At 38.4% G+C, this 12140-nt stretch overlaps 1 protein-coding gene across 1 annotated transcript in view; it reads left to right on the top strand.

The window, feature by feature from the left end:
* The window catches only part of crim1 (cysteine rich transmembrane BMP regulator 1 (chordin-like)), a 132336-nt gene that overhangs the window by 71596 nt on the left and 48600 nt on the right, over nucleotides 1-12140 (top strand). Inside the window, exons 3-5 of the mRNA XM_079832987.1 lie at nucleotides 806-1048; nucleotides 2165-2285; nucleotides 4124-4245. Of these exons, the coding sequence (XP_079689113.1) occupies nucleotides 806-1048; nucleotides 2165-2285; nucleotides 4124-4245 (486 nt within the window). The remainder of the gene's footprint in view (nucleotides 1-805; nucleotides 1049-2164; nucleotides 2286-4123; nucleotides 4246-12140) is intronic.

Genomic DNA, 12140 nt, shown 5'->3' with positions numbered 1-12140 from the left:
ATTAATAAGAAATGTTTCTTGAGAAGCAAATCAGCATATTCAAATAATTCCTGATGGATCATGTGACACTGAAGACTGGAGTAACGATGCTGAAAATTCCGTTTTGCCATCACAGGAATAAATTACTTTCTAAAAAATATTAAAATAGAAAATAGATATTTTATTTTGTACACAATTGTTCACAATATGACTGTTTTTACTGTATTTTTGATCAAATAAATGCAGCTTTGTTAAACAAAAGAGACTTTTTTCAAACACATTAAACGATTTTTACCAACCTCTAACTACATACATATGGCAATTAAACTTTTGCAAGTTAAAGTTTTTTTCCTACCCATGACAATGTGGTTATTTAGATGATATTCCCTTGCGTATTTGTGAAAAACAGCATGTCAATGTGTCACAGCCCATATAAATGACAAACTAGTCTGTCTCATGGTGAAACGGTACCTGTCACAAAAAAAAAACATGAAGATAAATACCTTGTGTTTTCGTTTTGGAATCTTAATGCGAGGAATGCTCCACATATGTATCGCCACATGGAGTTTTGAGTTAAAATATGTGGTGAGACAGATGTTATCTTTAATAGGTTTGGTTTTGGTTTTTGATTTGAATTGCACAAGTCACTTACATCAGTGAGAATCTAACAATCACTCTTACAATTCAATTTAAACCATGTTGCAGTATCTAATAAGGTTACTTTTGAGTAACTCTGTTTCATTTACTTTCCCGTTTTCATTCACAGGAAAATAATAACTATTCTGAACATCATAAATGACAAAACTTGTGCTTTTTTTCTCTGTAGAGGAAAGACCAGACTGCTCTAAGGCGAGGTGTGAGGTGCAGTTTTCTCCACGCTGCCCTGAGGACTCCATATTAATCGAGGGCTACGCTCCACCAGGTGAATGTTGCCCCCTGCCCAGCCGCTGTGTGTGTAGCCCAGCCGGATGTCTTAGGAAAGTTTGCCAGCCCGGGCACCTCAACATCCTGGTATCCAAGAGCTCCGGCAAACCCGGCGAGTGCTGTGATCTCTACGAATGCAAACCAGGTAAAGAAATCCAATATTTAGTTGTGTTGTGACTTTTCTTGATCACATTTTCATACCCCGTGATTTGCTGGTGAACATCAACCAAACCAGTACAAACCTGTCTCCACCAGCACGGTATAAAGGAATATTTTAGCCAAAACAAAAACAAACCAAAATTATATCCCTCATGTCCATTTTTGACATCCCTGATCACTATCATTGTATGGCAGGAACTGTGTAAAGATTATTCTAAGAGAAAAACAAACAACATGCATATTTGGAATTGCATGAGGGTGAGGATATGATGACAGAATTATTTTCATTTGTGGGAGACTATCCCTCTATAATGGTCTTTCTAATATATAAGCTATTTTTTATTTATTTTTTAAAACAAGCCGTGTCAACTTTTCCTGCAACATCAAAAAAAAAATGTTCCTGCTAGAGTAATAGATGGATTGTTGTGGAGTCTTGGGGATCCACAGCAGAAACCTGATAGTGATAGATTTGAATTCTTTGCAGGTTATCTCAAGATGCTGTCATAGTATCTTAATTTTAATATATCTTCTTCTGTCATGCTATATTTTGCTGCAATATGGCAGTCTTGAGCATAGATAGCCGATTGGCTTCAATACACAACATAAAAAATAACACTATACACTACAGAGAATGATTTCGTGATTTGGAAGTTTGCCAAAGCATTTGAGACATGCTAAAGACATGGGCTGTTGAAAATATCTAAAATATATGTGTTTCTGTTCAAGAGGCAGTTTAGTAGATAGGACACGTCTTTGGGGGTCTTATTGGGCACAATTCATCAGTGCACATTATTTTTAGGATGCCATAAAAATGTTATAATAACATGCCTCTGACACTGTCATTGGTGGATGCAGCAAATGCTTTTTATGTTTGTTTTTTCTCTTCTATTCCTATATATATATATATATATGTGTGTATCATTAAACCTACATTAGATGATAACCGCACTGCACTGTTTACTGCACTGTAAACAGTATGTGATGAAGTCTATGGTGAGATATAACAGGTAAATCATATGCTTGGAGGAGAGTTTGATGAGGTGTGTTCATTAGAAGCTTTGATGAGGAGTGATAAATGTTTTATCTCTTGTTTTGTGTTCAGTGTTCAGTGTAGACTGCAGCACTGTAGAATGTCCACCAGTGAAGCCTGTCCAATGTCCGGCAGACAGCTATGAGACTCAGGTCAGACTGACAGCAGATGGCTGCTGCACCCTCCCTACCAGGTAAGATGTTACACCTATCTCACACACACACAGTCGAGGCATGTCTCATACTCAATTCAGGTTTGGCCTTTTTGGTATGGTTTTTGTTACATCTCCCACTCACAATCCATGTTAGACTGTTACATCTGTCTGGTGTTCACAATGTGGGTTAGTGACAATTGAAGTTAGAAGTTACACCTGTCTAGTGCTCACAATCCAGAAAAGACGTTACACCTGCCTTATGCTTACAATCCAAGTTAGACTGTTTGACACAATTCAGGCAATGTGTTTCACCTGTCTCACTCTCACAGTCCCAGTTAGACCGTCACACCTGTTCACAATCCCAATTAGTTGTTACACATCTAATGCTTACAGTCCAAGTTAGACTGTAAAACTTAGGGCCCGTCCACACGGAGACGCGTTTCACTGTATACGTATACATTTTTTATCGTATTGGCGTTTCGTCCACACGGATCCGGCGTTTTGGGAGACTGAAACCGCTATTTTTTGAAACCGGGTCCTAAAGTGGATAAATCTGAAAACGACACCCTTACGGTTTCATGTGTACAGCCAATCCGTATATTTTGTGAAACGGTGATGTCATCACACCACGTCCTGCGCGGGGAAGACTTGAAGGAATACAACTACGGGCACTGGGCATGCGCACATCAATACTGCGTTGTTTAATTACTGTATTTGCATTATTGTAAGGGTATGTTTAGGGTTGGGGTAGGTGTATGCGTTAATAAAACACATCTGGTAAGTAGCAAATTTATTTATTGTTACTTTATTGTGAGATTTTACCTCACCTCCGACTGTTGCCGTACCCCTTCTAGCCACAACTCTTCTTCTCCGTTTTTAGTGTATATCTGTGGCAGAATTACAGTGCCACATACTGGCCTGCATGTATACTACATCGTTTTGAGCCGTTTTCAGGCTCTCGTGTGTACGCAGATATTTCTTGAAACAAGGAAAAAAAAAGATCTCATTCTCACAATCTAGATTAAGCCGTTACACTTGTGTTTTGCTCACAATAATAATATAATCCTCACAATCCAGGTGAAATGTTACATGTTTCATTTTCGAAGGGTAATTTTTGGCGTTTAAAATAATAGATAAAAGTGTCCCAAGGTACCTGGCAGAGCATTATGTACTGAGAAATGTGCATAGTCATTCTACTAATGATCTTCTAGCACTGATATTTATCCTTGTAGATGTAAGAGTTTAATGGGGATTAATTATTTTTTTTATATGCTAGTGCTATAGCCTGGAACGATTTACCTTGTTCTATAAAGCAGATAAAGGTTGAAAGTGTTTTTAGAAAGGAAAGGCTTTTTTTATCATTCATTTAAAGGTGATGTATTGTGATGTTGAATTTAATGGTAATTTCTCTCCATTAATGATCTGTTCTTCCTTTTTGTAAACATAGAGGACCACAATGGAAATAAGCCTTTGGCTTTCTTGTGTATATTATCATCAACAGTTTTGAAATGTTGCATGAACAATCAACAATGTTAGACCTGTCTTGACATACACAGTCCTGGTTGCACAGTAACATCTATTATACCCATACAGTCCAGGTTAGGCACACCTTTCTCTCACTCACAATCCAAGTTAGACTGTTAAACATGTCAGTCTAGGTTAGACATCAAATTTTCCCTATTTTACCACTTTTTCTCAAGTCCCAACGTATTAAGATTGGATTATTTCAGCACTGAAAGTTAATAACATCAGAGTGTCAGGAGAGAGTGTTTTGTTGTTATGTATTAGGTATGACAGGCCCCCCACTAGCATCTCTCTCTCTCTCTCTCTCTCTCTCTCTCTCTCTCTCTCTCTCTCTCTTTCTCTCTTCTACTCAGATGTGAGTGTTTGCCTGGCCTCTGTACCTTCCCACAGTGCTCAGCAGGGACTTCACCTAAGGTTGTGTCCCGTGGTGACGGAACACCTGGGAGGTGCTGCGATGTGCTTGAGTGTGTCAACGGTAGGTTCTGTTTTCTGTGTGTCTTAATTAGTGTTTATGTGTTGGTGCATTGGGAAGGTCGTCTAGCCAGTGGGCAGAACCCTGTCGCTGCTGCCATAGTGACCGGCCTCAGCAGAAAATTATCCCCAAAACATACACAGCTACAGGAAATACACACTTTTACTACTTGTGTTACTCCCCTTTAGTTCAAAGCTATTCCGTGCTTTTAATTTTAATTGCTGGGGGGTGGGGGGGGGGGCTTTTTTATATTTAATGGCTTTAATAAACCCTAGAAAATCATAGCTTATTATTTTTCCCCAACGATACTGGCACGTCTATTTGTGTATTATCTCTGTGTCATATAGTGTGTTCTCTTTTGACTTGTCTTGCTTGAATGGTTTAAAAGCATTTGCCTGAATAAGAGCATAATCATATAATGTAACGCTAGCCAAATGATGACAGAAAAAAACGCGTTACGTGTTTAACTGATAAAAAAATTGCCATTCATAAGTGACATCTGCGATTCTCCACTTTTGGAAAGCACTGGCTAGTACCGCTTGTGCACAGCCATACAAAAACATAAACACACACACTACACAGTGCTCACTGACTAATAAAACCTGCGCTGAGAGTTGGGACAGAAAGCGAGAGCTTAACCCCACAGTCGCTGTGGGCAGAGCTGTGTGCAGGTGGTGGAGAACTCTCTCAGATGAAGAGACTGCAGGGGACAGGTGGATGGAAGCCACAGGAAATCAGCACCAAATCAAAGCTGAAAACATCAGCGTGCACCAGGCCGTATGTCGCACATTGGGCCTTTTCCATATTCGCGGATAGACAACCGCCAAGAGGAAGACAACAGAATCAAGGCTCCATCCAAACACAAAAGCTCAAGAGTGGCTCTTTGAATAAAGGGACCCATGAAAACAATCCCACTTTCCCTCTAGTTGTTTATATCCTTCCTGCTTCACCCTATAACCAGGCCTAGGGCACACAATACATGAAAGATGAAGCAACAAAGGGAAAGATAGTGTGACCCAAGGACTTGCTTTTCCATATTCGTCATTTAGGGAGTCACCTTCCTTCCATGCATGAATGTATATAAACAAGCAAGCACAAAATAGCGGTGTGGTGTGAGGTGCCAGGTTGTGTGTCGTCTTCACAGCGGGTGGTGAAATTAGCCGCAGGCTGATTTGAGAACAAAGTGCTGAGGCCGAAGAGCAGCGCGGGGAGCATCAAAGCTCTGAACAGAAATACAGGCTAATTGAACATCTGGCCACCGGTGGCTGTGTACAGTGTAAAGGCTGATCTAATATTCCACAGATGAGAGGGGTGGGGGAGAACGCGAAGGAGCGGCAGAAAGAGAAAATGAACTCATCCCCTTGGATGGACAGAAACTGATTAATATTCAAAAGAGATCACACGGACGTCATTAGATGAGTGACCTTCTCAAGACTGTCATGACATGAACAAATTGACACAACAGATGAATGCACTGCAGACGGGTGAGAGAAAACCACAAGTGGTCACATCAACCAATGCTGAAATCTCTTTTCCATTGTTTCATCTGTGGAACACAAACAATTCCCATAAGAATCACATGCTATATTTCAAATTAGGATTGTCACGATATCAGATTTTTTCACTATCGTGACCAAAAGAATTCACAACAACGATGCATTGCGATATTTTTCATGTCCAGCGCCACATTGTAGCAAATGCACTCGAGCCCATCTGTTTGCCCATGGGCGTGCTGGTCTGAAAACGAGGCTGATGTTCAGGAGCATTGGCGCGTTGCTATTCTGAGGCAACTGAAAACGACCGAAAACGTCTGCCGCGGCAACGTTTTTTTTTTCTGTCATTAAACTACCAAAAGTGGATTCGGACACGGCCTAAATGCACCTGCGCCATGCGCTTCAGACCATGAGCTCAGATCATTAAAATAGGGCCCCATAAGTTTTATTACTACCATGAGTCTCACTTGTGGGCTTTGTGTGCCTCTCCGGTGTCGAGTATGAATGAAACACAAATTACATGTGAGAGTTTAGTGTTCCATAATGCTCACATCACATCATAATACTGCTCTCTAAAAATATTGTAAGTAGATATATGATAATCCATACGATTTTATCCGAATGAGCACACTTTTGGACTAAAAACCCTGAGGGATGTAAATGCAATAAAACGCAGAAAGGAGCCAGCAGTTAACAGGTTAATGTAACATTTCCCGTTTCAGGACTAGCACCCTAATTAACACGATAATGATATTTCATTTTTTAAATATCACGATTATAGTCAATACAGCGTATATTGTGACACCCTTATTCTGAAGTCTTTGACTGTAATTCACTGATAATCTTGATTATTAAGTGACAGTTCACTGAATCAGGGAAATGAGTCTGATTCATGAACAAATCTTTCAAATGAATACCGTTCTCATGATCACCAAGGATGAACGTGCCAAAGAGAGTTATTTAGTGAATAATTATATTTTCTAGCCTTTTTCTTCCCTCAAAGCTATCGTATGACTTTATAAGACTTCCAATATAAAAGTCATATTTTAAAGCATGACAGCCCAAGTTCTCATTTACTTTCATTATACTGAAAGATAACGAGTGGCCGGTATATTTTTCAAAACTTCTCATTTTATGAACTGTTCCTTTCGTTTGATTTACATATTGCTGGGCTGCTGGAAACTGTCTCTATGAATCTTTAATTGGAAAACGGAGCCGGCGTCTTTCACTTGTGTTCTCTGTAATGTGTGATAAGATTTATTCAATGCGGCATTCCTTAATGAGGATTCGAGTCTTATTAAATTCAGCTTATATTGTGTTTATTTGAAGTTTTTCCCTATAGGTTTTGTCACATTGGCACCTCATGGACTTTACCCTGCTGGAAACTCTGCTGTTCCAAACTGGCCATTAGCTGGTCCAAGATGATCTAGATTAGTCTTGTGTAGCCAGACTTTTGACTGTCAGCATAAACTCTTGACCACATTGCAGCTTATTCAGACAAATAACCACCTTTTTAGACAGAAATAGACAATATGACTGACATGTAAATTGAAAAACCATAATAATAAGCCGACATGAAAAAGCACATCAGATAACAAGATAACACGTTTTTTTTAACCCTCTGGTGCTCTTCGGCCATTTGATATCTTCATCGGAATGATATGAAACTTGGTGACTTTTCTAGCATTAGGTATGTAAACACACAAAAAAATTGGGGTCATGATTCGAGCATGCTAATTGGTCGTAAAAAAAAAAAAGTAGCGTTCATTTTCTTCAGTCATAAATGACGACCATAGGAAATGAATGGGAAATCGGCAAAAACACAAAAATTCTCCGAATATTTGTGTGTACAATCTACAAATCGGCCACGATGCTGAAAAAAAGTACACAGCAGTAAAGGGGGGACACTCTAAAACATCAAGAGTGTGATATTGACACATCACTCACACACGCACACTTATACACACTTATACACACACACACACACCTATGAAAAACTGAACCTATCCACATTTTGAATTTTTAAAAATCACAGCTTCATCAGAATGATATGAAACTTGCATGATATGAAACTTCTAGCATTAGGTATGTAAACACACACAAAAAATTGAGCATGCTACGTGGTCGTAAAAAAATTACTCCCACTTGTGCTCTTCCATAGGAAATTAATGGGAAATCTGCAAAAACACAAATGCACAGAAAAAAATCAATATTTCTAACAAAAAAAATATCTAAAACTTTATAATAAAAAGTCTTTGAGATTTTTTTAATATATATTCAAATCCATCAAAAAAAAATCATTAAATGTGTTCAAAAGAGAACTAGGGAATTCTCAAGCCTCTCATTAGAGACTTCTAGTGATTACACCAATGGTTGCATGATTTCTTAAATCATTCCAAAAGATGGTGCTAATCTGCCATCAAAAAAATATATATTTTTTGAAGGCCTAGTCTCTATTTTAATCTGTAATATATATTTTTTATATATCATTTTCAATGGCAAAAATAGACCATAATTATTGCATAAATATAAAAAAATACCATCAAATCATCTCAAAATACAACAGTAAAAAGAAAAAATATTATTGAAGAAAAATAAATTGCATTGGTTTTACTGAGGTGGAGGAAGTTTAATTTTTATGTGCCCGGTCACTTATGACCGGGAAGTCAACCAATGCAACCCCTAAACAAAGAGCACCAGAGGGTTAATTTAGGGCTGTTAATTAATTAAACATTTTTATTAATTAATTGCACAGTTTTTGTGATTAATCAAAGTTAAACATCATTTATAATTATATTTGTAAAATTTGTCAATTAAATAATCCTCAAATGTATCACATATACACATATAATCAAAATATTTTTAAAACATATTTCTTTAATGAAATCTCTTTACCAAGTATGAAATTGAAGCCAGAACTGGTAGAGATACAGTACCTGTAAGTATTAAAAATAACAAATAATTAAAGCCACCATTTTTAATGTTTAATAGAATGTAAATCGTCAAACTACTTTTAAGTTTTTGTCTTTCCTTTATAATTATTCCTAAAACCATCTTGACCACCTTAAAGCTAGTGTAAGTCAATATTTTCATTAACACGTTTATAATTAGTTGAAACTCTCTTCACATCCTGATAGCAATCAATAATAGAAGTGATCTAAATATTAGAAAATCTTCTGTGCATGTCTCAGGAAAAAAAAATGTATCCAAACATACGATTTTGGTGGAGACATGGCTTTGGAAAGCGCTCTGAATGGAGGGTGGGAGCTACTTTCAAAGCTAGCTTGCTATTGCTAGCTTCTCCGAAATCCTCTAACCTACCTTTAATCAGTTTTTTCTTTCCCCAGCAGGGTAGTGCAAATACAGGAAACGTTATCTACAAAAAGTAGTTTTGAAGATTCCGATGAATATTTGAGTCGATCATCCATGCCACTTCTGAACAAATTCACGGCTTGATGATTCTAACAACAGCAGATGTCAGACAGACAGAATGCCATCTTTCTCTGCTAGTCTCTCACTCACTCTCACTCACTCTCCAGGGTGCCCGCACACACTTCCAAAGACTTGTGTTTGGGATGGCAAGGGAGTGAGCATTCTCAGACAGTGTTTGTGCACCACATTTCTCTCTCAGACAGTGATGTCACTCTTTCGGAGAGTAGATAAGAAGAATGTCTGATTAGTGGGTGTATGTGTGCGTCTAATCTAGAATGTTCCCACCCTGAGCTAATCGCAATTCCTTTCCGAAGGTTTTAAAGCATGAACTGACTTTGACCACACCAAGAAATTTCAAGGATAAGGTTTTTGTTGTTGTTGTGCTACTCCAGAACTTGCATATTTAAATGAACAGACATTCATATATGTTTGGCACTGTTTGTTTACTCATTAAATGTACAGCTTTTTTCGCATTGTCAACAGCAACAGTTTTCTCCATAAAATTAGAATGTGTTGAGCAACAAGTGAATTTGCAAACATGTTGTTTGACTGCAGCGAAACAGGAGCCTCTCCTCCACGCTTGTGCTTGGTAGATTTGGTTTGTCATTAGCGATATTTTTAGTCCCATAATTAGCTTTGTGCATCTCTACACATGAACTGGCGCACCTGTCAGTCCCCTTTCATACAGCCTCACTGCTATGAGCCCCATCATTACGCTAATGTTTACCCAGGGAGCGGTTGTCATGGAGAAGGGCCTGATTGGCGGTTTGCACTAGCTGTTCAACTTAGGGATAGAAGGGCGATGTAAGAAAGGTTATGAGCGCTGATTTAAATCCTCTTCTTGTCAATGAGAAAGTGTTCTGGAGAAGCTTGGCTGTGCTGTCGATGCTTAAGCGGTTAACATTAGGATTAGCTCTGTACACATAGCATGTTGTTCTGCCTCAAATGACCTACGGAAGAACAATGCACACTCTTTCATAGGACAAGCAAGGATTAGGACACATGTCAATCTGAAGTAAAATGCTTAAACAGCTACTCATTCTTTCGAGAGATTATAATAGGCTCAGCCAGTATGTGTGACATAACATTTAGTTTAACTGCTAGTGTAAACATAACATTGAGAAGGATAAAAGAGCACTGCCGTCTCTTTTTCGCTTTTCAGAGAAAGCGTCATTGGAAGAGGAAAGTGATTTTAAGATAGGGGTAGAATAGGAGTCACAGAGGGGCCATTCACATAACATGTGCGCTATGAAGCCTGTGATGATTGACAGGCCCCGTAGGCACTATTCTCTCCTTTTTATACTCGCCTCTTATTTATGTCTGCTCCAACACAGCGGTCGCTATCTTCCACAGATAAAAAATGGGAAAACATGCACACAAAAGCGCTGTCTTTTTTTGTTTTGTTTTGTTTCTTGACAACTTAGCCTTGATTTGCAGGTGTTTGCGGTTGTAGTGATTTGCATGTCCAGAGCAGTGGCGGGTCTTGGCAGCACAAGGCGCAACTGTGGAGCGGCACGTTATCACATTATTTAGTCTGCCTCTCAGCAGCTGCAGCCAAAACAAGCTAGCCTGCAGCATGAGGGAGGGCTGAAAAACACCGGGAGGCAGCTCCTGTTGGACTGTAGGACAGGAAGAAAAAAGAAATGCTGGATTGAGTCCTTCTAGAGAGGCGTTCTCCTGCCTAAAACAGAATAAAAACATCTCAAGCATCTGAGAGGATAATAACTGCAATCTCCTCAGCCTTTAAATTCTATTTTTCCTTCGAGGTTCAGATAGTTTTCTTAACTTTTCTTAGTGTGAGACTAGCCTTGCATCAGAATATGCTTACTTAGTTACCTAGCATGTAAAACATTTTTTTGTTTGACACTTTCCTGCCAGGACACGTCCTCTCAGCCGGACTGAGTGGCAAAAGAGCCTGCAGCATGACTGGATTTGATAGGGAAAACTGCGAAAACCAGAGTAAAATGAACAATTCTATCAGTTTAAACTAAAGATTGTACTCGATAGTGTTCCTTACAACTTACCAAATATCTAGTGATCCATAGATATGGACATGCATCCAGGAATCGTGTTTCCTGACAAATGTGCCTGATTTTGATGCCAGGGAAATACGTAAAGCAAATTTGCCTGTGAAAGCTTTATATAAATACAATACAGGTCTAAATCCGGGTGATCACTTATATCAATGGTATATCGTCATATCGACTCGTCCAGCCCTAAAACTTGTATAGTTTTTGTCAGTGTTTATTTAAAAACATCCAGTTATGCAGAATATAAAATGGTAAACATTGAATTGATGAGTTGTCAATACAATATATAACAATACAATATATAGGATATGATTTTACCCAAAATATTGACACAAAATGATAACTGCAAATCCATCACTGCCTGGAGTCCAGTTGTTTCTGTGAATTTCAGCGATCTATTTGCTTCTCTTTTCTGTAGCTTTTAGCAGTCTGTAAAAATATACCACATATTTCTTGTCAAAACTATTTGTACAGTCAATCGCAAAGCTCTTTTCTAATTTTAGATGGGTTTTGTGTGTCATTTATGCGGAAAACCAATGCTTTTTTTGACCACTCATCGGGCATAACTGCAGTCACTCCGGACGATGTGACACATACTCATTTATGCTACATACATTTATACTATATAGAACATAATTTTAGCCTGTTGCAAACTTTGTTCCTTATCAAATGTAGTTAGACAGTACGTGATGTTGGTCGCACCTTAGATCTTTCACAACAGAATATGGACAGTATGTTTTTAAAGGGGTTCTTTAAACGGTAGTTCGCTAAGCGACAAGCTACTTTATAGTAGTTCAACTGCAGTTAGGCTATGAAAAGTAGCTATGCTACAAGCTTCTACAAGTAAACAAAAAACTATTGAATGGATAAGTGAATTGCCTTTTAAACTAGTTTGTTTTTAACAATCCAAACAAACTCATTCACTAAAATGAATCAGGCCTTC

Source organism: Gobio gobio (genome assembly GCF_949357685.1).
Source record: "Gobio gobio genome assembly, chromosome: 13".
Taxonomy (NCBI): domain Eukaryota; kingdom Metazoa; phylum Chordata; class Actinopteri; order Cypriniformes; family Gobionidae; genus Gobio; species Gobio gobio.
This window is presented reverse-complemented; position numbering and strand designations above follow the sequence as displayed.